The sequence below is a fragment of the Mauremys reevesii genome, linkage group 8 (assembly GCF_016161935.1).
Source record: "Mauremys reevesii isolate NIE-2019 linkage group 8, ASM1616193v1, whole genome shotgun sequence".
NCBI lineage: Eukaryota > Metazoa > Chordata > Testudines > Geoemydidae > Mauremys > Mauremys reevesii.
Window position 1 is genome coordinate 54,595,922 of NC_052630.1, and position 24,692 is coordinate 54,620,613.

The following is a 24,692-nucleotide window of genomic DNA, read 5'->3' on the forward strand; positions in this document are numbered from 1 at the left end:
CTTAACATGTTTTGTCTCTGTATGATGTCTGGATTCTTGACTTGAGCATGGCTGTTTCCTTTTAGGTTTCGCATTTGTCTATAGGAGGTATGAGAAATTTGGGAGAAAAGTCTCTTTATTGTCTCCAGGGTGTAAAAGAGCATGTGGGACAGATATCAACAATTCTTCAGAATTGCAAGGGTTTCTAGTCATTGCTGCTTCAGACCATGATTGCACTGAATGGACAGAAGCAGAGGTTTGAAATCATAGGACTTCGTTAGCCAATACCTAGTGAGGTGTAGAATACACTACGTTAATAGATATTATGAGCACAGTATTAATATAATGAACACCATTATATATGTGTTGGGAAGCTACATTAAGTATTGTGCTCTCCCCACAATTCTGTTCACCCGTGTCAAATATCCTATTACACTTGTCAAAGCTGAAATCGGCTTTACAATTAGAAAATAGGAAACATGGCAAAGATGCATGAATGCTTTGTATCAAGTACAGTTAGGATTTACTTCCATGGCTCATCAACACATGGAGTATAATATTCAAAACAAAATATGGGAAAATACAGGTTGATACCAAGGACAAAGCTGGCACAAACTAGTGGGTTAAACTTTAAAGTGACGTGTAAAGAGTTGTAACTTGTAAAATCATACTACTGGCTGAAATGCGTATCTTTGAAGCATACAGCTGCAAGCATTTGCTTCCCAGGAAGGTATGCATGTCTCCTTTTTATTGTACTGCTTTGTCTTTAGACAGTATATTTAGCTAAATTGGATTATTTGGTCTTGAACACTTTTAAGAATGATCCTTGAGTGTAGTCAAACAATTGGCTACACCTTTTAGTTGATTACTTGAATAGCTGATGTGAGGGGAATCTCTTCCTTTGCTTTAGAATGCACTGTGCAAATAGGCCCTGCTGCAGTGCCAGATGACACTGTCACCTTTTACTGCAGATTTACAGCCATTTAGGTTGTCCACTGGCTGGTTACTAGTATATGCTGCCTTGCTCTATAGAGAACTGTCCCTAGTGAGGTAATAACATGGGCTAGGTTTCTCTGGCTCAGATACAGGAACCTCCAAGGGAAGCGTTTGAGGTTGATGTAGAGATGTTTACTGGCTCTGAAGTTAACTCGGAAGTATGAAAAACCCCATTCATGTAAACAGATATTAACTTACAATGTTGATAGGTAAGCAGTGAAATAACTTGTATGACAAGAGGATTTCTGTTATCTGTCCATTCTACTAGGAGTGGCAGCATTTTGGCACCATGAGTAAGGACAAAGGACCTCGGAGTCCAGCATGTATCTGACGTGCTGCAAGGGGGAGCCAAACTAACTCGGAGGGGCAAGCACAGGGAATCCAGCAGAACTCCTAGGTGTGTTTGGATGCTAATGAATAGAGCCAAGGCCAGAGAATGTGATTTATCATGCTTGTAATCAGGTGCTGTCTCAGATGAAGCGCTATGGACAGAACTTGAGTGTCACAAGCTTCCCCTTGCCTCCACTACCCCTGATTTTAGGGGTTTAATTCTAAATGAAACAGCCCCTCCCATAAGCCACAGAAATCATTAGACAGCAGTACAGTTCAGTAATTACCAACCTGGGCTGGATGTAAACTGGTAATGTATTGCTTAAAGACTTTATTCCATTACCAACTATCTGAGCTATCCACTCCTATTTTTTCCTCTAGTTTCCTGTATGGTGCTCCTTTTTCTCCCTATTTTTGGTTTCCTTAATCTTAGTATAAGGTGTAATATAGCGTATTGTACTAAATTATTGCACATGTACACTGAAACAAATATGCAGAAAACTGTATTTTCTAATTAGATGTGTATATAAAACAAAAAACAACTTTAAACTAAAAGTATAGCTGAGGGAGAACACAGATTTTGCACAATTTCTATCCTCTCAGCTACTGAGCTTGTTAAGTGATATATGAATACTGCTAAGAATTCCCTCAAGGTTTCTTATTAATAGTATTGGGAAGTTCTTACTCGTGTTTTAGTAAAGTGGGAGAAGGCAGTGGGCTGATCTCTTGCGAACCACCACTGATGCTGTAACCCAGTGGTTCCCAACCTTTCTGTGACCAGTAGCACATTCATGTTTTCAGAAGTGTGGCAGGCGCCAACAATTTTTCAAGACTTATTTTGTATTTGTACATTAAATAATACAAAAAAAATCATGTTTAATATTACATAATATATGAATCCAGAGAGAGAAGAGAGAAGCCGCGAGGACAGAGAATACCGGTGCCTGCAGCCCCAGAGTACTCTGTCCCCAACAGCTGCAGGGGCCCGGATTCTCTCTCCTGCTGGGAACTAGGCGAGTCCCGCACCTGCCGGGGACTGAACACCAGCGCCCACAGCCTGCAGCCCCGGAGTTCTCTGTCCCTGGCAGGCGCGGGGCCACAGCTTCTCTCCCCTGCGGGGCACTAGGCAGGCCCCGCACCTGCCGGGAACAGAGAACACTGCGCCTGCAGCCTGAGTTCTCTGTCCCCGGCAGGCGCAGGGCCGTGGCTTCTCTCTCCTGCTGGGCACTAGGCGGGCACACATAAATGCTCCAGTGGGCACCACGTTGGGGACCACTGCTGTAACCTATTGTGGACTCAAACTACAGGCAATGAAAACTAAATGTGTATATATAATGGGGAAAATCCTATATAGTACAGCTTTCTGGAGCCCAGTGTCTCTCTCAATTCTGCTACTTATAGGCTATTCCCCCACTCCTATCTGCTGCTTTCAGAGGCAATTAAAAGCTGTAGCATAGCCTGAGATAGACACATTCCCTTTCTTGACCTGAGGGCAAGATATTGCCTCCACCCAGCAGTCAGTCATGGTTCTCTCTGCTCCTAAACTTGACTTTTACATTTCTTAATTCTGGGGCATTAGCAAGCAGCCTTCTTTGTTCTCTCCTCCTCCTGGACCAAGTATTTAGAAGCAGGTGGCTGAAGCCACACAGAGTCTCCACTGCAGTGCCTCTCTGCTGAGCTCTTCTTCCTCCTTTCAGGGATAGCAGAGCAGCTGCACAAGCACCGCGGTGACTAAGCCTAAAAGGCTCTACAGAAGCAAATTATGTCCTGCCTGTTCTCAGCCACCACACCATAGTGTGGCTAGGCACGGAGTTTGGAGTTGGACAGGCATGTTGAGACTCCTATCCTTTCAAGAAGCTGTGATTTCATTCCAGAAATGCCCAACTGGCCAGAAAGAGCAGAACAGGGAGACCTAAGGATGCGGATTTCATGCAGCTGGCCCAGGGGCTAAGTCCTGAAGTTTGAAACCATGTTCAAAAAATGGAATCCACAATCCAGATCCAACCTAAGCAGGCCCTCTAAGGTAAGCCTCAGAGTAAATACCTCCCTTCCAAATTTTCTCCTTAGTGATTCCACTGCACACACCTTTTGAAGAAGTAATCAGGGAGGAATGGGTGTCTCTTGAAAAGGGTAAACACACTAACAGGCAGGTTCTTCTTCGACAGATGTCCCTGTGGGTGCTCCACTCTAGGTGTCGGTGCGCCTCTGCAGCAGTACTCCTACTGGCCACGCATGCTCAGAGCCTGCCCGCCCGCTCTGAGTATAGCTCTAGTGAGCATGCGCGGCCGGTTCCTCAGTTCCTTCTCTACCATCCCCGGCTTGAGATGGAGCTCAGCAGACTCCCTAAAGAATTTCTTCCTTATCTTAAAATAACTTAGTTAGATAGTTTTCTTGTTAGTTAGTTGTTAGTTAGTGTTACTTACCTTTTTCTCTACCGTTTAAAAAAAAAAAAAATTCTCTCAGTGCTTCAGACATGCCTGGCTCCACAGGCTTTATGCGCTGCTCCTCCTGTAAGGACGCTATCCCTCTCTCCGATGGTCATTCACACTGCATAAAATGCCTGGGGGAAACTCATATTCCCCCAAAATGTTCTCACTGTACTAAACTAAGCTCCAGAGCAAGAAAGGACAGGGAGCTAAAACTTAAATTCATTCTACTGCAAAAATCCTTAGGGTCCACCTCAGACCCTGGCGCGGACTCTGCTTCTGCTCACCGACACAGCTCTCCTGCTGCTAAAAAGCAGAAGAAATCAACTAAACGAGGGCACCCTCTGTCAGGAACAAAAGAAGCCCTAAGATACAAACCCTCTCCGGTGAGATCCACAGTTTCCTTACCAGTGCTCCCCCGCCTGAGCACTTTCGATGAGCCGGGCTCCTCAGGAATCGCTTTAAACCCGCCTGTGCTTTCGGTGGCGGCGCGAAGCTCCGGTGCTGAGGCGATAGGCTTTCAGTTGCCTGCCTCGATTATGGCACCCATCGGCACCGTGATGAACGTGGTGCCGACGTTCCAGGACCCCCCCTGAGGCACCGCAGCCCACTGTTAATAGTGCGGCATCGGCTCCGACACTGGCACCGAAATTGACGCTACTTGGCACTGAGCCAAGAATTAGAACTCCGGTGCAAGCCTGAGTTCCCGCACAGTAATTCTATCAGCCTTCACCTTCAGCTGCCTCAGTGCTGCCGTTTACTCAGTCAAGTGACCTATTAGTGTCACCTACAATGCAATCACCCTTCCTTAAAGATTGCTTCTCCCTTACCAATGATTCAGGATCTGAACAGCATTCCTCCAGTGAAGCGGAGTCTGAATTACAGGGTGATGCCTCAATGCAATCAGAATTCCATCCTCGGATTCCTGTCAACCGCGGGCACAGGAAAATTGTCCCAGACTCTCCTCGAGATCCTGCCTCCTGGTGCGTTAACCCCTGGATGGCTCCACCTATGCCTTTTCCATCACCATGGCAGTATTGGGCCCCATGGGCACCTTTCCCTCGGCAGCACACCCACTATTCCACTTCCACGAGACACCAACATCCAGATGATATCACTCAGTTGGCGGCACCTTCTCATTCTCAGGGTCAATTAAATCCTGCCCCGGACCCAGTACCAACTGAAATACCAATTGAAGTAATGCCTGAAGAAGCTTTACTTCCCCCCCATCTACCTTCTTCAGACGATTTTACGAAATTCCAGGATCTCTTTAAAAGGGTTTCCAGCGACCTCAGAATTAATCTAGAGGAAGTACCGGACCAACAACATGAGTTAACGGACATCCTGCAACCCTCTTCTTCATCTAGACTGGCATTACCAATCAATCCAGCCCTTCTGTAACCTGCTAAATCCATCTGGCAGGCTCCAGCCACAAGCCAGCCTACTTGCAAACAAGCAGACCGTAAATACTTCATCCCCTCTAAGGGCTCTGAATTTCTTTTCTCCCATCCTGCGCCAAACTCACTGGTAGTGGACGCAGCCAATCAAAGGAACAAACAACAGTATTCCCGCCATACCTCAGCCAACAAGGAAGGCAAATGTTTAGACCTGCTGGGTCGCAAAGTGTATGCCTCTTCAACCTTACAATTTCGAATTGCCAATTATACTGCCGTTTTGGCAAAGTACGACCACAGAAACTATAATAAGTTCATGGCCTTTATTGAACACATTCCGGACCAGAAGAAACAACAGTTTTCAGCTTTAGTTTCAGAGGGCCAAATCATATCATGCACGGCTTTGGTGCCTTGCAAACCACATCCGCATATCAGCTGCTTATCTCCCAGGGGTGATGAACACCACTGCCGACGAGTTAAGCAGACGTTTCCCTTTGGACCACGAATGGGAGATAGACAAGGGAATCATTTACAACATATTTCACACTTGGGGTCTCCCAACCATAGATCTCCTTGCAACCGCAAAAAACACGAAATGCCTCAATTTTTGCTCCAGGGCGGGCTTCTTCACCCGAACCTGCCCATGCTTCATCTCAAAGCCTGGTACCTGCATGGTTCTCCCAACGAGAACTAGACTGTTCCGACCAAGTTCAGAGGGTGCTTCTACACAGCAGAACACAATCCACCCGTACCACCTATCTCCGAAAGTGGAAACGATTCACAGAATGGTGTTCAACTAAAGAACTGTCTTCTACCTCGGCATCCCTTCCCTGCATACTCGACTACCTATTGAGCATTAAGCAATCCGTCCTTTCCTTCAGCTCCATCAGAGTCCATTTAGCTGCCATCACAACCTTTCATGGTACAGTTGACAATACCTCGGTCTTTGCTCATCCCATAACTAAGCATTTCCTCAAGGGACTCCAAGCCTTATATCCAGACATTAAGCCACCTGTCCCTCCATGGGATCTTCACTTAGTATTGTCCTGTTTAACTCATCAACCCTTTGAGCCATTAGCCACCTGCTTCCTCTTGCACCTCTCGATGAAAACAGCCTTTTTGGTGGCGATTACCTCCGTCAGACGGGCAGGAGAGATAGCAGCCCTTATGGCAGATCCACCATATACGCTCTTCTTCAGGGACAAAGTGACCCTACGCCTGCACCTGAAATTCCTTCCTAAAGTTCACACGTCATTTCACATCAATGAACCAATACATCTACCAACTTTCTTCCCAAAACCACATGCAAACTCTTTCGAAGCCACAATGCATACACTGGATGTGCGCAGGGCCTTATCATTCTATTTGGACAGAACCAAACCCTTCAGAAACTCTACTAGGCTCTTTGTCTCCATCGCGGAGCACTCCAAAGGCATGCCTATCACTCCCCAGAGACTGTCAAACTGGATCTCCGATTGCATACGACTCTATCAGATAAAAAATGTTACACCACCAGCATTCATCAGAACTCAGTCCACTAGATCTGTATCTACCTCTGTAGCCTTCTTACGTAAAGTGCCATTGACTGATATCTGTAAAGCAGCCACTTGGTCCTCCGAGCACACATTTGTCAAACACTATGCCCTTATTCAGGGTCCTCTCTCTGACACTAGGCAGGGCAGTATTAACCACAGCATTCCTGCCAGATCCGAAGTCCCTACCTCCTTGAGATAGACTGCTTCGAAGTCACCTAGAGTGGAGCACCCACAGGGACATCTCTCGAAGAAGAAGAGGAGGTTACTCACTTTGTGCAGTAACTGACGTTCTTTGAAATGAGTGTCCCTGTGGGTGCTCCACTACCCACCCTCCTCCCCTCTACTTCGGAGTTGGGGTAGCCTCCGTTGTAGAGAAGGAACTGAGGGAACCAGCCGCGCATGCTCACTAGAGCTATACTCAGAGCGGGGGGGCAGGCTCTGAGCATGCGTGGCCGGTAGGAGTACTGCTGCAGAAATCTCCGATCAAAAGCGCAGGGCGCACCGACACCTAGAGTGGAGCACCCACAGGGACACTCATCTCGAAGAACGTCAGTTACTGCACAAGGTGAGTAACCTCCTCTTCTGATTCTTTGGCGCTTTCTGCTTGTAGAATGCTCTCTGATGTACTTAAGGTTGATGCTGCTATAGCACCTCTACCAAAATATAAGATTATTCCAACAGAAGGAGACTTCTTCCCCAAGGATCCAGTGGACAGCAAGGTGGAAGGACATCCTTAGATGAATCGATGCCTCCTCAGAGCATCTCTGGCAGCCACAGGCTTTGCTTGAGTCACAATGTCATGGCTAAAGGACTTTAAAGCCCTTAAGGGCAGAGACCATCTGGACTTTATACTTAAAATCTCCCAAACAGCAGCATTGGTAGCAGATACTTCAAATGGATGCTATAAGACTTTTCTGCCCGTACCATGGCATCCAGCTCAGCAGCCAAGAGACACATGGTTTCATCCCTGTAATGTAGATACTCACTCCAAACAAATCCTGTGCTCCTCTGAATTCACAGGACCTCCCTGGGGAGAAAAATTAGACAAAAGTCAAACAGCCTCCCCTCTCCAATTAGTGCTCAAAGAACAGACTACAAAGCTACTATCAGACACTCCTTTTTTCCACCTGCCTCACAGAGGTTCCAGAGGAACGATAACACATAAGAGAGAACCTTGGAACTAAGAAGTGATCAGAAAACCTAAGGGTGCCTTCCATGACCTCCATGAGTTCATTATGACAATGAATGAATGAGCCTCCACCTAGACCTCAATTTACAGGCAAAATTCTCAATTTCCAGATGAATTTCTTGTTTTTACTACACACAGGTAGATACGAGGGAGGGTGCACCAGGGATACTTCCTCATGCTAAAGGCCCTGCCCCCTCACCAGTGACCCCGCAAAGCTTTAGCAGGTCTGAAATGAGATTTCCCATCTGGACATAGGAGTGATGGATGTTCTCCCAGAAGAACACTTCTCAAGGTTTTACTCCTCCTCCTTCATTGTTCATAAGTGCACTGGAGGAGTCAGAGCCATACTCAACCTCTTCAAAAAGAGATGAAGAAAATTCTGGATGGGGTCCCTAGCTTCGATAATGACATCCCTGTCTCAAGGCTACTTCCTAACCTCAGTGGATTTGCGAGACTCAACCTCTACATTACACCACAGGCTTTTAAGATTTCCTTAATGGCACAGATCACTACCAGTACTGAACACTGCCATTTGGTCTCTTGGTCCCCAGTGATTTTATGAAGATGCTGGCAGTGATCATGGGCAGGCTCAGATCCCAGAGTGTTCACCTGTATCCCTTTCTGGATGAGCCCTGTCCCACAGCACGTAGTGCCATGATCCGGACTCTGAATCTTCTGCGAGCACACGGATTTGTGATAAACATAAAGAAAAGTTCCTGGATTCTGTTGACAAGGATTATTCATCTGGATGTGGAGAAACATGTTAGCAACACTGATCTGTCAACCATCACTCAACAGATTCCAGAAGATTCAGGATCTGATATCCATGATGGACCAGTGCATGAGCCCAACCATAGCTGCGCGGCTTCAGCTACTGAGCTTCCTGGTCTCATGCACCAGAATCTCCCCAGGACAAGGTCACATATCAGGTGCCTCCATGGCCTTTCTTCCGAAAGTATGCGACCAATCCCTGGAGCACATACAAAATCAGGTACTAGTCCGAAACCAGATTGACTCCCTGAGATGGGCAGTCCCGGGCAAGTTCCACAAAGCAGTCTTCATATGCCTTCCAGACATTCAGGTTCTTACCAATGCTAGCCTAGACAGATGGGAAGCACATATGGAGCCTGAGGAAAGGAATGATAGCATCAATCTCTTGGAGCTCAGTGGGTCAAACCAGCTGTTCTGAGATTCCAGAGCCATGTGGAAGGCAACTATATCACGGTGAGTCGGACAGCATGACAATGGTTGCATACATAAACAACTAAGGAGGGAGAAGCAGGTTGCTCTACATGTAGAAGTGATAGAGATAAAAGTGTGGGCAGAACAGAGAATCTTTTGCATAAAAATAATCCACATAAAAGAGGAACTGAACCAAAAGGCAAACTAGCTCAGCCATTACAATCTCAACAACCCAGAATTATCTTCAATCTGATCACACAGATATTTGGTTCCCTTCAGCTGACCGACTTGCCAATCACAAGAATGCAAAGTGGCCAAAATACTTCACCTGGGAAGCAGATCCAAGTCTATGGGAACAGATGCTTTGTCAAACAGATGGCCTCAAGGCTGACTATGCAGGTTCCCTCCCTTCTTTCTCATAGGGAAAATGAGCCAAAAGATGTGGTGAGAAAAAGCAAGGGTGATGTTAACTCTACACTGGCCATGGAGACCCTGGTTCTCTGACATGATAGATCTAAAGCTGAAACCACCATTGCAGGTACTGGTGAACTCAGACATCCTTTATCAAGGACCATTTCTCCGTCTGGATGCAGCTCATCTTTATGTGACAATCTGACTGTTAAAAGGGATGTGTTAGCCACATGTGTGGCATATCTTCCAAAGTGATGGGGATTCTGCTGTTTTCTATGAGAGGTTCCACACTAAAATCCTATTTCTCCAGCTGGACCAAATTCAGCAGTTGGTGTCGAGCACAGAGTAAAAGATCATGGGACTCCAGTTAAATTGGAATTTCTTCAGAAAGGAGAGGCTAAATGTTCATGCCAAGCACTGCAGCTTGCTAGGTGTCAGCCTTTCATAGTGTACTGGTTTGCATTATCCTCTGGCTCCCTGGCCAATAAGCCTTAGGTATCCAGGTTCCTCATAGCAGTTTCACTGGCCAGATCAGCTGTCAGACTGATCTTCCTTAAGTGGGACCTACCACTGGTGTTGAAAGCTCTAACCATCCATCCTTTTGAGCCTTGGACATAGCTGTATCACCATGTTACCTCTCCATCAAAACCTGTTTTCTAGTTGCCATCACAACCACCAGATATGGCTGCTAGTTCTGGAACTCATCTATACATGAACCTTTTTGTGTGTTCCATGAGGGTAAGGGTGGTGCTAAGAATTTAAAAAACGTTCTTGCAAATGATACTGTGAGGTGTGATACTAAGTGGATGAAGAGTGACTACAGGACACTGGGAGTACGGATGAAGGAGTTTGGAGCACAGGTGGTATTCTCTTCGATCCCTCCTGTCAAAGGTAGGGGCCCAGGCAGAGACAGGTGCATAGTGGAGGTGAATGCCTGACTGCGAAGATGGTGTCGCCAGGAGGGCTTTGGCTTCCTCAACCACAGGATGCTATTCCAGGAAGGACTGCTAGGCAGAGATGGCGTTCACCTTTCGAGGAGGGGAAAGACCCTATTTGGACACAGACTGGCTAACCTAGTGAGGAGGGCTTTAAACTAGGTTGGACGGGGACAGGTGAGCAAAGCCCACGGGTAAATGGAGAACATGGAGACCTGGGAGATGGGTCGGAAATAGGAGGGAGCGTGGGCTATAATGGCAGAGAGAAAGGAGGGTCAGGGCAAAACTGGGAGGCAAGATCAAATCAGTATCTTCGATGCCTATATACAAATGTGAGAAGTATGGGTAATAAGCAGGAAGAACTGGAAGTGCTAATAAATAAATACAACTATGACATTGTTGGCATCACCGAAACTTGGTGGGATAATACACGATTGGAATGTTGGTATGGATGGGTACAGCCTGCTCAGGAAGGATAGACAGAGGGAGAAGGGAGGAGGTGTTGCCTTATATATTAATAATGTACACACTTGGACTGAGGTGGAGATGGACATAGGAGACAGAAGTGTTAAGAGTCTCTGGGTGTTGAGAGGCTAAAAGGGGTAAAAAAAACAACCAAGGGTGATGTCATGCTAAGAGTCTACTACAGGCCACCTCACTAGGTGAAAGAGGTGGATGAGGCTTTTTTTAAACAACTAACAAAATCATCCAAAGCCCAAGATTTGGTGGTGATGGGGGACTTCAACTATCCAGATATATGTTGGGAAAATAACACAGCGGGGCTCAGACTATCCACTAAGTTCTTGTACTGCACTGCAGACTTTTTATTTCAGAAGGTTGAAAAAGCTACTGGGGGGAAGCTGTTCTAGATTTGATTTTAACACATAGGAAGGAACTCGTTGAGAATTTGCAAGTGGAAGGCAGCTTGGGTGAAAGTGATCATGAAATCATAGAGTTCACAATTCTAAGGGAGGGTAGAAGGGAGTACAGCAAAATAGAGACAACGGATTTCAGGAAGGCGGATTTTGGTAAGCTCAGAGAGCTGATAGGTAAGGTCCCATGGGAATCAAGACTGAGGGGAAAAACAACTGAGGAGTGTTGGCAGTATTTCAAAGGGACACTATTAAGGGCCCAAAAGCAAGCTATTCCGCTGGGTAGGAAAGATAGAAAATGTGGCAAAAGACCGGCTTGGCTTAACCACGAGATCTTGCATGATCCAGAAAATAAAAAGGAGTCTCATAAAAAATGGAAACTAGGACAAATTACAAAGGATGAATATAGGCAAACAACACAGGAATGCAGGGGCAAGATTAGAAAGGCAGCGGCGCACAATGAGCTCAAACTAGCTACAGGAATAAAGGGAAACAAGAAGACTTTTTAATCAATACATTAGAAGCAAGAGGAAGACCAAGGACAGAGTAGGCCCACTGCTCAGTGAGGAGGGAGAAACAGTAACAGGAAACTTGGAAATGGCAGAGATGCTCAATGACTTCTTTGTTTCGGTCTTCACTGAGAAGTCTGAAGGAATGCCTAACATAGTGAATGCTAATGGGAAGGGGGTAGGTTTGGAAGATAAAATAAAAAAAGAACAAGTTAAAAATCACTTAGAAAAGTTAGATGCCTGCAAGTCACCAGGGCCTGATTAAATGCATCCTAGAATACTCAAGCAGCTACTAGGGGAGGTATCTGAGCCTCTAGCTATTATCTTTGGAAAATCATGGGAGACAGGAGAGATTCCAGAAGACTGGAAAAGGGCAAATATAGTGCCCATCTATTAAAAGGGAAATAAAAACAACCCAGGAAACTACAGACCAGTTAGTTAAGGAAATCATCTGCAAACACTTGGAAGGTGGTAAGGTGATAGGGAATAGCCAGCGTGGATTTGTAAAGAACAAATCATGTCAAACCAATCTGATAGCTTTCTTTGATAGGATAACGAGTCTTGTGGATCAGGGAGAAGCGGTGGATGTGGTATACCTAGATTTTAGTAAGGCATTTGATCCGGTCTTGCATGATAGTCTTATCAATAAACTATGCAAATACAACTTAGATGGGGCTACTATAAGGTAGGTGCATAACTGGCTGGATAACCATACTCAGAGAGTAGTTATTAATGGTTCCCAGTCCTGCTGGAAAGGTATAACAAGTGGGGTTCCACAGGGGTCTGTGTTGGGACCAGTTCTGTTCAATATCTTCATCAATGACTTAGATATTGGCATAGAAAGTACGCTTATGTTTGCAGATGATACCAAACTGGGAGGATAGGGTCATATGTTTGCAGATGATACCAAACTGCTTTGGAGGATAGGGTCATAATTCAAAATGATCTGGACAAATTGGAGAAATGGTCTGAGGTAAACAGGATTAAGTTTAATAAAGACAAATGCAAAGTGCTCCACTTAGGAAGGAACAATCAATTTCACACATACAGAATGAGAAGAGATTGTCTAGGAAGGAGTACAGCAGAAAGGGATCTAGCGGTTATAGTGGACCACAAGCTAAATATGAGTCAACAGCGTGATGCTGTTGCAAAAAAAGCAAACTTGATTCTGGGATGCATTAACAGGTTTGTTGTGAGCAAGACACGAGAAGTCATTCTTCCGCTCTATTCTGCACTGGTTAGGCCTCAACTGGAGTATTGTGTCCAGTTCTGGGCACTGCATTTCAAGAAAGATGTGGAGAAATTGGAGAGGGTCCAGAGAAGAGCAACAAGGATGATTAACGGTCTAGAGAACATGACCTATGAAAGAAAGTTGAAAGAATTGGGTTTGTTTAGTTTGGAAAAGAGAAGACAGAGGGGACATGATAGCAGTTTTCAGGTATCCAAAAGGGTGTCATAAGGAGGAGGGAGAAAACTTGTTCACCTTAGCCTCTAAGTATAGAACAAGAAGCAATGGGCTTAAACTGCAGCAAGGGAGGTTTAGGTTGGACATTAGGAAAAAGTTCCTAACTGTGAGGGTGGTTAAACACTGGAATAAACTGCCTAGGGAGGTTGTGGAATCTCCATCTCTGGGGATATTTTTAAGAGTAGGTTAGATAAATGTCTATCAGGGATGGTCTAGATGAGTGGTCCCCAACCTTTTTGTGACCAGTAGCACATTCGTGTTTTCAGAAGTGTGTGGCGGGCACCAACAATTTTTCAAGGCTTATTTTGTATTTGTACATTAAATAATACAAAAAAAAATATTTAATATTACATAATACATGAATCCAGAGAGAAGCCGCGAGGACAGAGAATACCGGTGCCTGCAGCCCCGGAGTACTCTGTCCCCAACAGCTGCAGGGGCCCAGATTCTCTCTCCTGCTGGGAACTAGACGGGTCCCGCACCTGCCGGGGACTGAACACCAGCACCCACAGCCTGCAGCCCCGGAGTTCTCTGTCCCCGGCAGGCGCAGGGCTGTGGCTTCTCTCGCCTGCTGGGCACTAGGCGGGCACACATAAATGCCCCGGCGGGCACCACATTGGGGACCACTGGTCAAGACAGTATTTGGTCCTGCCATGAGGGTAGGGGACTGGACTCGATGACCTCTCGGGGTCCCTTCCAGCCCTACAATCTATGAATCCATAAGGAGAATCTGCCTTTCCATGTCTTATAGGAGACTATCCTCCCTTCATTTTGTCCAAAGCCACAGCCACTGACTGGGAAGCTATGGCACACCTTTTATGTCAGATGAGCACTAAAGATTTATAGCAAGTGTACAGAATCCATAAGGAGATCAGGCTCCCTGTTGGCTCTTTTCACCCTATATGCTAGGGTATCCAAGCTATCCCTGGTCAGATAGATCTAACTATGTATTGTACAGACATACAAGGCATATGTGCACTGGTCCAGAAGGAATTGAGGCCTATTCCACAAGAACTGATGCAACTTCTTGGGCCAAAAGAGCATGTGCTTCCACCACAGGGGTCTGCAGAATAGCGACATCAAGAAGGGCTAACATTTATAAGACACTATAGAGATTCTTATGAAGAGGCTTCCTTTGGAAAGAGGGTGCTGCAGACTGTAATCCAGTAATAACCTTGCTTTTTGAGCAATCCTGAAAATGTTTTTCTTCATTTGTTTACTTATCCCTCCTTACTCCTGTCCACTGCTTGCTTCTTCCCATAGGTAGCAGAATTGTGGGAGATGCTGGGATGCAGAATGGAAAATTTCCTACCTGATCATTTTATCTGCTAGCAGTATCTTCCACAATTCTACCCACCCTGGATGGCGTGTCAGCTGAGGGTGAACATCTTATTTGGATAGTTACCTTCCAAGCAAGGACTTACTGTACATAGTTATTTGGTTGGCATTGGAATTATTGTTACTAATTATTTTCTACAAGTTTTTACACAGCTTTTGAATGAATCATCTGGCAGTAGACTGGAGAAGAGGGTGTAGCTAGCACAGCTACGAACTGCCTCTGCAAACTGCTGCCAGGAAATAGCCCATATGTAGCAGAATTGTGGAAGAGACTGCTATCAGAAAGAAAATTACCAGGTAAGAGATTTTCCATTCTCTGTATTTCCTTGTGCAGCTCTACTGATAGTAACCACAATAGAAGGGTCACTGTGAATAAGTTAGCACCGGCATTTTAGCCAGAGTTGTCTAATCCTACTCAGAGTAGGTCTGGATAATGACTATGTAAGGGTGTTCTACATTAGTGCTCAACTGTTGTTGCCAGTGCAGCTCTACCAGTGGTAGTAACAGTGGAGAAACTAAGGATCAGACTACTGTAGACACAAGTGGCTGTTCAGTGTTATAAAATGACCTTTCCTAGCCTGCTGAGAGGAAAAGTATCTGTTCCCAATTTAGACTATTAAGTCAAAGGGGACACATTGTAACCCAAGACTGAAGGTGTGTGTTAGTTAGATGCTCTAAAAGTTAACAAAGCACAGTAAGGGCAACTCTAGTCATTGTCCATAACATTAATTCAAAGAAGCATTTAAGACTAACAGTCTTCAACTTGGAGTACTGTTGCTTTAATCAAACAATTTTTATATACCAAAACATACATCAAATGCATGTTTAACTATTAACTATGCTGAGACCCTTGATATCATCTAGTGTGTTACTACTCATCTCTAGGCTCAATTCATGCATTAGTTTGGAAAGGATATCTTCCTCTGCATCTCCTGATGCAGTAAATTCTAGTATCCCTCCTGTAGTAGAGAGTTGGTCCGTAGGCTGAAGGATGGTCACTCCATAACCATTGTTACTATAAATGTGATTATTTTTCATCTTCAGTTTAGGGACAGGAACAACCTGTTAAGGATTCAAAACAAACTAGTTTTGAAGGGTGCATTGTGCTCTTAGACACCTAAAACATGGCATAAAAGAATGCTTGCACTGTTCACATTCAAAAGAAACACTTTTTCCTTTATAGTTCTTAGTATTCCTCTCAAAATGGCAATGCCTTATCTCAGATTTTTAGACCCTCTCATAACTGTTAAAAGGAGCAACTTAATTCAAATCTGAAAAGACTTAACAAATACGTTTTAACTTCTAAAACTACTGATTTTAGTACTAAGATTACAGTTTCAATTTATTTAAATTTGATCTAACATCTTTTGAAGCTTCCCACTTTCTACTGTTACTATAATTTAAGCAAGTATCTTTCACAAAGTATAGTATAACTAGTAGCTTGCAATCCATTCACCATAGCCAGCTCTGCTGCCCTAGCAGCAGTTCACAATGGGACTGAAATTGTCAATCTTCCATTTTCTGACTGAAATCCTAATACTGCTCAGCAGTTTGATAGCACAGCTACACAAGACATGTGACCTATTCCCTGTCCAACTTACTATTTAGTAGATACTGACGAGAGAATGTTGTGAATGTTTTGCTGAGAATGAAAACATCAGGAAATTCATTTATTCCTTATGTATGTATGCATTTATTCCGTATGTATGTATTTTTACTCCTACAGCAAAACCTATACTGTAATTGTCTCAATGATTACCAGCCCAGTCTTGCTCAATTTTTTTTAAGTGCCAGTTCCTACAAGTTCAGCCTGGTACCTGAGTGATTAACCATTGGAACAAACTACAGTGGGAAGTGGTGGTTTCTCCATCTCTTGATGGCTTCAAATCAAGATTGGAGGCCTTTATGGAAGATGTGCTTTAGTTCAGTTAAACAACTTGTTGGGTTTCACACAAGAGTAACTTGGTGAAACTCAACAGCCTGTGATCTACAAGTAGTCAGAGTAGATGGGACCATTAGTTTCTAAGTCAAACTATGAAAACAAGCTGTATTGGCTCATGGGCAAAATGCTATAGTTCTAACAAAACAAAAAAAAAGATTAGCCTGTTAGCACATACTTAAGTCTTACAGATGGGAACTAAAATGTGACAGAAGTTGACTAAGAGGACCTACAAAAAAAATCATGAACTCAGGGTAAATTCTTAACTGTTGAGTAGAGCAAGTGAGATCATGTGTAACAACCAGTCAAAGCAGTAATAAAGGGAAACTTCTTCACACCAAGGCCTTCTCTTCAGTGAAAAAAAAGGTATATTGCTAATTCAAGTTAGCTAACCTGAGGTACAATTCTAATGCAGGGCTTGTCTGCACTGCAGTGAACTTGAATGTGATGGTGCTTAAGTTGAGTTGGCTGGCCCATCAAGAGGTATAAGCTCAATTGAGCTCAACCCATTAGCTGCTCTCACTACCTTTCTGGAGAGTGAATGAATGCAAACTCCACTCAAATGGCAACCTCTACTGATTTCCCATCATTCCTTTGTGTGCCCAGAAAGGAAAGACATGTTCTCCCACAATTCACTGGGAAAGTCATGGAGCACCTCCTATTACTGCAGCACAAAGAACCACGGAATATAACCTCAGAAATCTTAAGTGCCACTCATGAGTGAGTGCAGTGCTAGTGTGAACACAGCAGCTTGAGTGTTTTGTAATGTGGCCACTCACTCACGCTAGGCTAACTCAAGAAGTAACTTGAGTGTAGATCATTCAAATTAATTCTGCAGTGTGTAGTTTTCGCATGAGTAAGGCTATGATTTTGTCATGGAGGTTGCAGAAGTCACGGATTCCATGACTTCCCAAGACCGCCGTGACTTCAGCCCACAGCGGCTGGGAGCTGCAGGGTACCCTCACGGGCGGCAGAGGAACCCTGGAGCTCTGAACAGTCCTCACAACTTCCCAGTGACTTCCAATTTTGTTGTGGATATTTTTAGGGTTTCCGTCAATTTTTCTTTCTTGCCTGTGACCTGTCCGTGACTTTTACTAAAAATATTTATGACAAAATCTTAGCCTTACATATGAGGTAGCAGATTGAGGCCTGGTCTACACTACGTGTTTAAACCGAATTTAGCAGTGTTAAACCGATTTAACCCTGCACCCGTCCACACAATGAGGCCCTTTATATCGATATAAAGGGCTCTTAAAACCGATATCTGTACTCCTCCCCGACAAGGGGAGTACCGCTCAAATCAGTATTGCCATGTCGGATTAGGGTTAGTGTGGCCGCAAATCGACGGTATTGGCCTCAGGGAGCTATCCCACAGTGCACCACTGTGACAGCTCTGGAAAGCCATCTGAACTCGGATGCACTGGCCAGGTAGACAGGAAAAGCCCCACGAACTTTTGAATTTCATTTCCTGTTTGGCCAACATGGAGAGCTCACCAGCACAGGTGACCACGCAGAGCTCATCAGCACAGGTAACAATGCAGTCTCCTGAGAATCGAAAAAGAGCTCCAGCATGGACTGCACGGGAGGTACTGGATCTGATCGCTGTATGGGGAGAGGATTCCGTGCTAACAGAATTCCGTTCCAAAAGACGAAATGAAAAAACATTTGAAAAAATTTCCAAGGCCATGATGCAGAGAGGCCACACCAGGGACTCAGTACAGTGCTGTGTGAAAGTTAAGGAGCTCAGACAAGCCTACCAGAAAACCAAAGAAACAAATGGAAAGTCCGGGGCAGGGCCAAAAACATGCCGCTTCTATGCTGAGCTGCATGCAATTCTAGGGGGGTCCGCCACCACTGCCCCACCCCTGTCTGTGGATTCCGTGGACGGGGAAGATGAGGAGGAAGAAGAGGAGGACGAGCTTGTAGAGAGCACACAGCACTCTGTTCTCCCCAACAGCCAGGAGCTTTTTCTCACCCTGACGGAATTACCCTCCCAGCCCTCCCAAGCCACTATCCCAGACAATGAAGCCATGGAAGGGACCTCTGTGAGTGTACCTTGTAAATATAAGACATGGTTTAAAAGCAAGCGTTTTTTAATGATTAATTTGCCCTGAGGACTTGGGATGCATTCGCGCCAGTACAGTTACTGGAAAAGTCTGTTAACATGTCTGGGGATGGAACGGAAATCCTCCAGAGACATCTCCATGAAGCTCTCCTGGAGGTACTCCAAAAGCCTTTGCAGAAGGTTTCTGGGCAGCGCTGCTTTATTCCGTCCTCCATGGTAGGACACTTGACCACACCATGCATGTAGCAAGTAATCTTGTATCATTGCATGACAAAGCCTAGCTGCGTATGGTCCTGGTGATGCTGGCATTCAAGCAACATCTGTTCTTTATCTCGCTGTGTTAGCTCAGGAGAGTGATATTGTTCCTGGTAACCTGGTTGAAATTCAGGAATTTAAGTAAGGGAACAGAAATGGCCATTCCTACTGGGCTGTTTGCCTGTGGCTTAAAAGAAATCCTTCCCTGCAGGTAGCCAAGCGGGGGAGTTGGGGCGCGATTGGTGCTGAGCTTTTCCGCGTTTGGCTAGCAGGGATCTTTCCTGCTACCAGCCACGCGGTTGGAGGGGAGGGGGAAAGGGTGGTGATTAGCAGTGATCTTCCATGATACCAGCCACGGGGTGGTTTCTGCTGCTGCACGTTAACAGGAAAGAAGCAGCACTCAACGGACTTTGCTTGCTATTTGGGAAAGGAGGGCACTGGATAGATGAAGGCTACAGAAGACGAAAGACAATGGCTTACCATGGCCGCATGCAAGCAGAATTCTGATGCCCGGACCTGCGTCTGTGATCTGTAACACCAAAGCCCGCAGGCACTCAATATTAAGATGCAAAATGCGACCTTGTAGTGAAAACACATGTGCTATGTAAGGTGAATAGTGTTGTTCACCGTGAAAGAGTATGACCATTGTTCTCTAAAATGTATCTTTTTAAATACTTCTCTCCCTTTTTTCCCTCCCTCATGCAGCTGCAAATTTTTCAAGCCTCCCTACTCAGTCCCGAAGGCTATCTCAGATAAGGCGGCGGGAAAAAAAAGATGCGAGAAGAAATGTTTTCAGAAATCATGGAAGTGACCCACAAAGAAAGAGCTCATCTGAATGAGTGGAAGGACGTGGTAGCAACGTACAAGAAAGATGCCAGTGACCATGAGGACAGCAGGGACCAACGTGAGGACAGGAGAGATGCTCGAGATGAGAGGTGGCGGCAGGAAGATCAGCGGTGGCGGGATACAACTCTGGGGCTGCTGCGTGATCAAACGGACATGCTCCGGCGTATGGTGGAGCTTCAGGAACAGCAGCAGGATCACAGAGTGCCGCTGCAGCCCCTGTGTAACCACCCTCCCCCCTCACCATGTTCCTTAGCCTCCTCACCAGGCAGACGAGTAAGAACTCGTGGGGGTAGGCTCCGTGCACCTGCCCACTCCACCCCAGTGGACAGCCCAACCAAAAGGCTCTCATTATTATTAAATTTTTTTAGTGGCCTTCTCCTTCCCTACTATTCTCCTCCCAAACCCCACCTGGGCTACCTTGTCAGTTCTCTACCTCTTTTTATAATTAAGTAATAAAGAATACATGATTTTTAAATGAGTGATTTTATTTCCTTAGAAAGTAAGCTGTGATCGAAGGGGGGGTGGGGGGGGTGGCTTACAGGGAATGAGTCAATCAAGGGGGGGGTGGTTTCATCAAGGAGAAACAAACACAACAGTCACACCGTACCCTGGCCAGTGATGAAACTGGTTTTCAAAGCTTCTCTAATGTGCACCACTTCCTGGTGTGCTCTTCTAATCGCCCTGGTGTCTGGCTGTGCGTAATCAGTGGCCAGGTGATTTGCCTCAGCCTCCCACCCTGCCATAAAGGTCTCCCCCCTTACTCTCACAGAGATTGTGGAGCACACAGCAAGCAGCAATAACAATGGGGACATTGGTTTGACTGAGATCTGAGCGAGTCAGTAACATGCGCCAGCACGCCTTTAAATGGCCTAATGCACATTCTACCACCATTTTGCACTTGCTCAGCCTGTAGTTGAACAGCTCCTGACTACTGTCCAGGCTGCCTGTGTACGGCTTCATGAGCCATGGCATCAAGGGGTAGGCTCCGTCCCCCAGGATAACAACAGGCATTTCAACATCCCCAACTGTTAATTTCTGGTCTGGGAAGTAATTCCCTTGCTGCAGCCGTTTAAACGGAGTAGTGTTCCTGAAGACGCGAGCGTCATGAACCCTTCCCGGCCATCTCACGTGGAAGTTGGTGAAACGTCCCTTGTGATCCACCAGTGCTTGCAGCACCATGGAAAAGTACCCCTTGCGGTTTATGTAGTGGGTGCCCTGGTGCTCCGGTGCCAAGATAGGGATATGGGTTCCATCTATCACCCCACCACAGTTAGGGAATCCCATTGCAGCAAAGCCATCCACTATGACCTTTCGTAGCAGCAGCTTAGTGATTGCTTTGGCTACTTGCATCACAGCAAGCCCCCACAGTAGATTTGCCCACTCCAAATTGATTCCCAACTGACCAGTAGCTGTCTGGCGTTGCAACCTTCCAGAGGGCTATCGCCACTCGCTTCTCAACTGTGAGGGCTGCTCTCATCTTGGTATTCTGGAGCTTCAGGGCAGGGGAAAGCAAGTCACAAAGTTCCATGAAAGTGCCCTTATGCATGCGAAAGTTTCGCAGCCACTGGGAATCGTCCCACACCTGCAACACTATGCGGTCCCACCAGTCTGTGCTTGTTTCCTGGGCCCAAAATCGGCATTCAATGGCTAGAACCTGCCCCATTACCAGCAGGATCTCCAAAGCGCAGGGGCCCGCAGTTTGACAGAATTCTGTGTCCATGTCATCATCACTCGCGCTGCCGTAGCCGCCGCCGCCTCCTCGCCTGGCTTTGCAGGTCCCGGTTCAGAATTGACTGCACGAGAATGCGCAAGGTGTTTAAAACGTCCATGATTGCTGTCTTCACCTCAGCAGGGTCCATGCTTGCCGTGGAATGGTGTCTGCACAGTTCACCCAGGAAAAAAGGCGCGAAACGGTTGGCTGCTGCTGCTTTCACGGAGGGAGGGGTGAGGCTGTATGCAGAAACACCAGCGGCAATGTTTTTTGCCCCATCAGGCACTGAACCCAGAATTCCAATGGGCAGGGGAGACTGCGGGAACTATAGGATAGCTATGGGATAGCTACCCACAATGCAACGCTCCGGAAATCGACGCTAGCCTCGGTACATGGATACACACCGCCGAATTAATGTGCTTAGTGTGGCTGCGTGCACTCAACTTTATACAGTCTGTTTTACACAACAGGTTTATGTAAAATCGGAATAATCCCATAGTGTAGACGTACCCTGAGTTAAAAACTATAGTGGATCTTGGGACTGCCTCTCTTTCCCCTAAAAACACACCTTCTGTGCTGCCTCAAAAGAAGCTCATGCAGCAGGGACACTCCACCATTTCCCCATCCCCCCCCAGAAGACTGGGCACAGGGACCCCTTCCAAGACAGCCCTTCCAACCACCACCACCTCCACTGCCCAGCATACAAGCCTCTCACTTTTTTAGGTACCAAATGCCCTTACTCACAGTTAGCTCTCAGCGCCATGATGCATAGCACTTCAGTAACTGCTGTACATTTGGTGTCTAAGAAGTTGAGAAGTGTGCTGGGACACTAGAGGTTACGTGATAGGATTCATGAAATTCCACACTAATGGTTGGTAGTCAAGGACTTAGCCACTGGATTCTTGAATTAGAAATTTTAACTAAAGAAATGCAATTTTTAGAATAAACATGATGTTTCACATTTCGTTAGCTTCCACTAACTTCTGCATTTGCATCAGTACAGCTATTACTTTATAGAAGTGTCAGTTACAGTTGCTAGGAGAACACAACACAGTTAGTTACCTTAATGTTAATTCCACCTAGGGCACCCTGTGAACTCTCACTGGTTTTGAAGTTATTGCAGTGGTGAATTTTGTTACCCTCCAAAATGGCTGTGCTTCCTGGGTGCAGCTCAACACCAGCACCCTGTACATTAAAATCAAAAAATTAAATCCTGAAAGTAAGGATTGCCACAGGAAAAGCATTCAGAGTACAGTCAAGTATGTAAAAAGTGGTTCTGCAATTTCGTATGACTATAAGATGTCAGAATTGGTCCACTGCAATTTATTATAGTGAGGAATGGAAACCCATAAAACTATGCAATTATGGGACCTTGCAACTCCTGCTCACACTGGAATGAAGGATGCAGTGGAATCTTTTACTATTCATTGCTTAGCATTTATTACCTTAAAATTACATCTTCAGGGATATATTTTAGTCTCTACATCAAAGTGATTTACATGTAAAAAGTACCAAGCATGAAAATATTGCTTAATAATTCTCAGTTTGGTTTTTAATAAGTAGGAAAGCAATTCCCAGCTAACACTTAATTCCAAAGGTGAGGATAGCACTCTACCCTAGTAACACCACAAATAAAACAAGGCTGCTGCCCTGAAGAGCTTAAAGAAATTTGCTCCAGAAAATTGGAAGTTAACTGAAAATTACATGTAAGTTTTCAAAACAGAATTTGAACTTGAGGTATTTCCACTTGCAATTCAACAACAGTATTTGTCCTTTAAAAAAAAAAAAAAGCTTCTGTATGCATGTTAACATTTTATACTTGCTTGTGTATTAAATTTATTTTTTGATATTCATGCAGACTCAGTACCTGAGCTCCAGTAATCTCACTGTTTGTAATAGTCAGAGAAGCTCCAGTAAGCACACAGACTCCAGTTCCTTCACATTTCAATATACAGTTTACAAAAGTCATATGACCAGATTCAACCACCACAATACCATCAACAGTCCCCTGTTGTACTAAAGTGAGGTGCATTAGTTTCACATTTTGGGCTTTGGATACCACAAAACTCTCATGAGTAGGCTCTGAAACTATCACAATTTCTTCTGGCTTCCCAGCTCCTAGTTGAAAGAAGAAAAGCACTATAAACATTTATTTCCACACTATACATAAAGCAGCGAATACCTTTTTGCTGTTTGATTAACTGTTACAACGTTTGGGTTAAAATGAGTATTTCTCAGTTAGGTGTTTTGGTTTTATTTTAAGTACCAAATTAATTACAACGAATGACTTGCGTGTAAAAAACGACTCCCTCCCTCCCTACCAACCAACGCCCAGTGGTTTGAACATTGGCCTGCTAAACCCAGGGTTGTGAGTTCAATCCTTGAGGGGGCCACTTAGGGATCTGGGGCAAAAAATCAGTACTTGGTCCTGCTAGTTAAGGAAGGACTGGACTCGATGACCTTCAAGGTCCCTTCCAGTTCTATGAGATAGTTATATCTCCATATATTTTTTTGTTTAACCTTTCATAACTGATGCTGTTGCTCATGTCCATTCCTAGTAGATGTGTACGCCACATGCATGATTGCCTCTCTAGTCCCTTGAGGAACCATCTAACCAGGGGGTTATCAAATACTGACAGCCCCGCTGCACCCAGGTGGAAAGAGGAAATAAGAGCCAGATGCACCTTGATCAATGAGACTGCCAGCCCCTGCTGCTTTAAGTAGCGTACCTAGCCCAGTATAAAAGAGATTGAAGACTGTGGTGGAGGGGTGCCCTTCTGCGAGGACCAAATAGAGAACCTTTTCTGCTTGGCCAGATAAGTGGCATGAGTGGAGGGCTTTCTACTGCCAAGGAGAATCTCCCTAAGTGAATCGGAGCATTGGAGCTCTAACGAGCTTAGCCATGAAATTTCCACGCTGTGAGGTGGAGAGACACCATGTTGGGGTGCTGGAGGCAGCCGTGGTCCTGCGTGATGTCTGGAATCATGGGCAAGGCCATGGGCATGTCCACCAAGAGGTGTAACAGCGTGGAGAACTAGTGTTGGGGAATCAAAAATGTCTTGTCCTGCTGGCCCTTGAAGAGGACCTTGTGGACGAGAGGGAAAGGCGCGAACACATACCGCAGGCACCCCATCTGCAAGAAGAGAAAGGCGTCTGTGATCAAGCTGGGGCTGTGGTTCAGGAAAGAGCAGAACTGCTGGCACTTCCTATTGTTCCGTGTTGCAAACCGGTCTACCTGGGGAGACCCCCACCTCTGGAAGATATTGCTGACGACGTCCGGGCAGAGAGACAATTCGTGGCCATGAAAGGATCTGC

The 24,692-nt window shown here is 45.5% G+C and overlaps 1 protein-coding gene and 1 long non-coding RNA gene across 2 annotated transcripts in view; one reads left to right on the forward strand and one right to left on the reverse strand.

The window, feature by feature from the left end:
- Positions 1-3,164: 3,164 nt before the first annotated feature.
- Positions 3,165-19,565, forward strand: LOC120370921. The gene is made up of 3 exons (XR_005584059.1): positions 3,165-3,328; positions 14,704-14,858; positions 19,526-19,565. It is a non-coding gene; the product is annotated as an uncharacterized LOC120370921 (long non-coding RNA).
- The window catches only part of SHCBP1L (SHC binding and spindle associated 1 like), a 51,313-nt gene continuing 41,939 nt past the window's right edge, over positions 15,319-24,692 (reverse strand). Inside the window, 3 exon segments of the mRNA XM_039486258.1 lie at positions 15,319-15,623; positions 22,440-22,562; positions 23,245-23,495. Coding sequence (XP_039342192.1) covers positions 15,387-15,623; positions 22,440-22,562; positions 23,245-23,495 — 611 coding nt within the window. The 3' untranslated portion in view covers positions 15,319-15,386.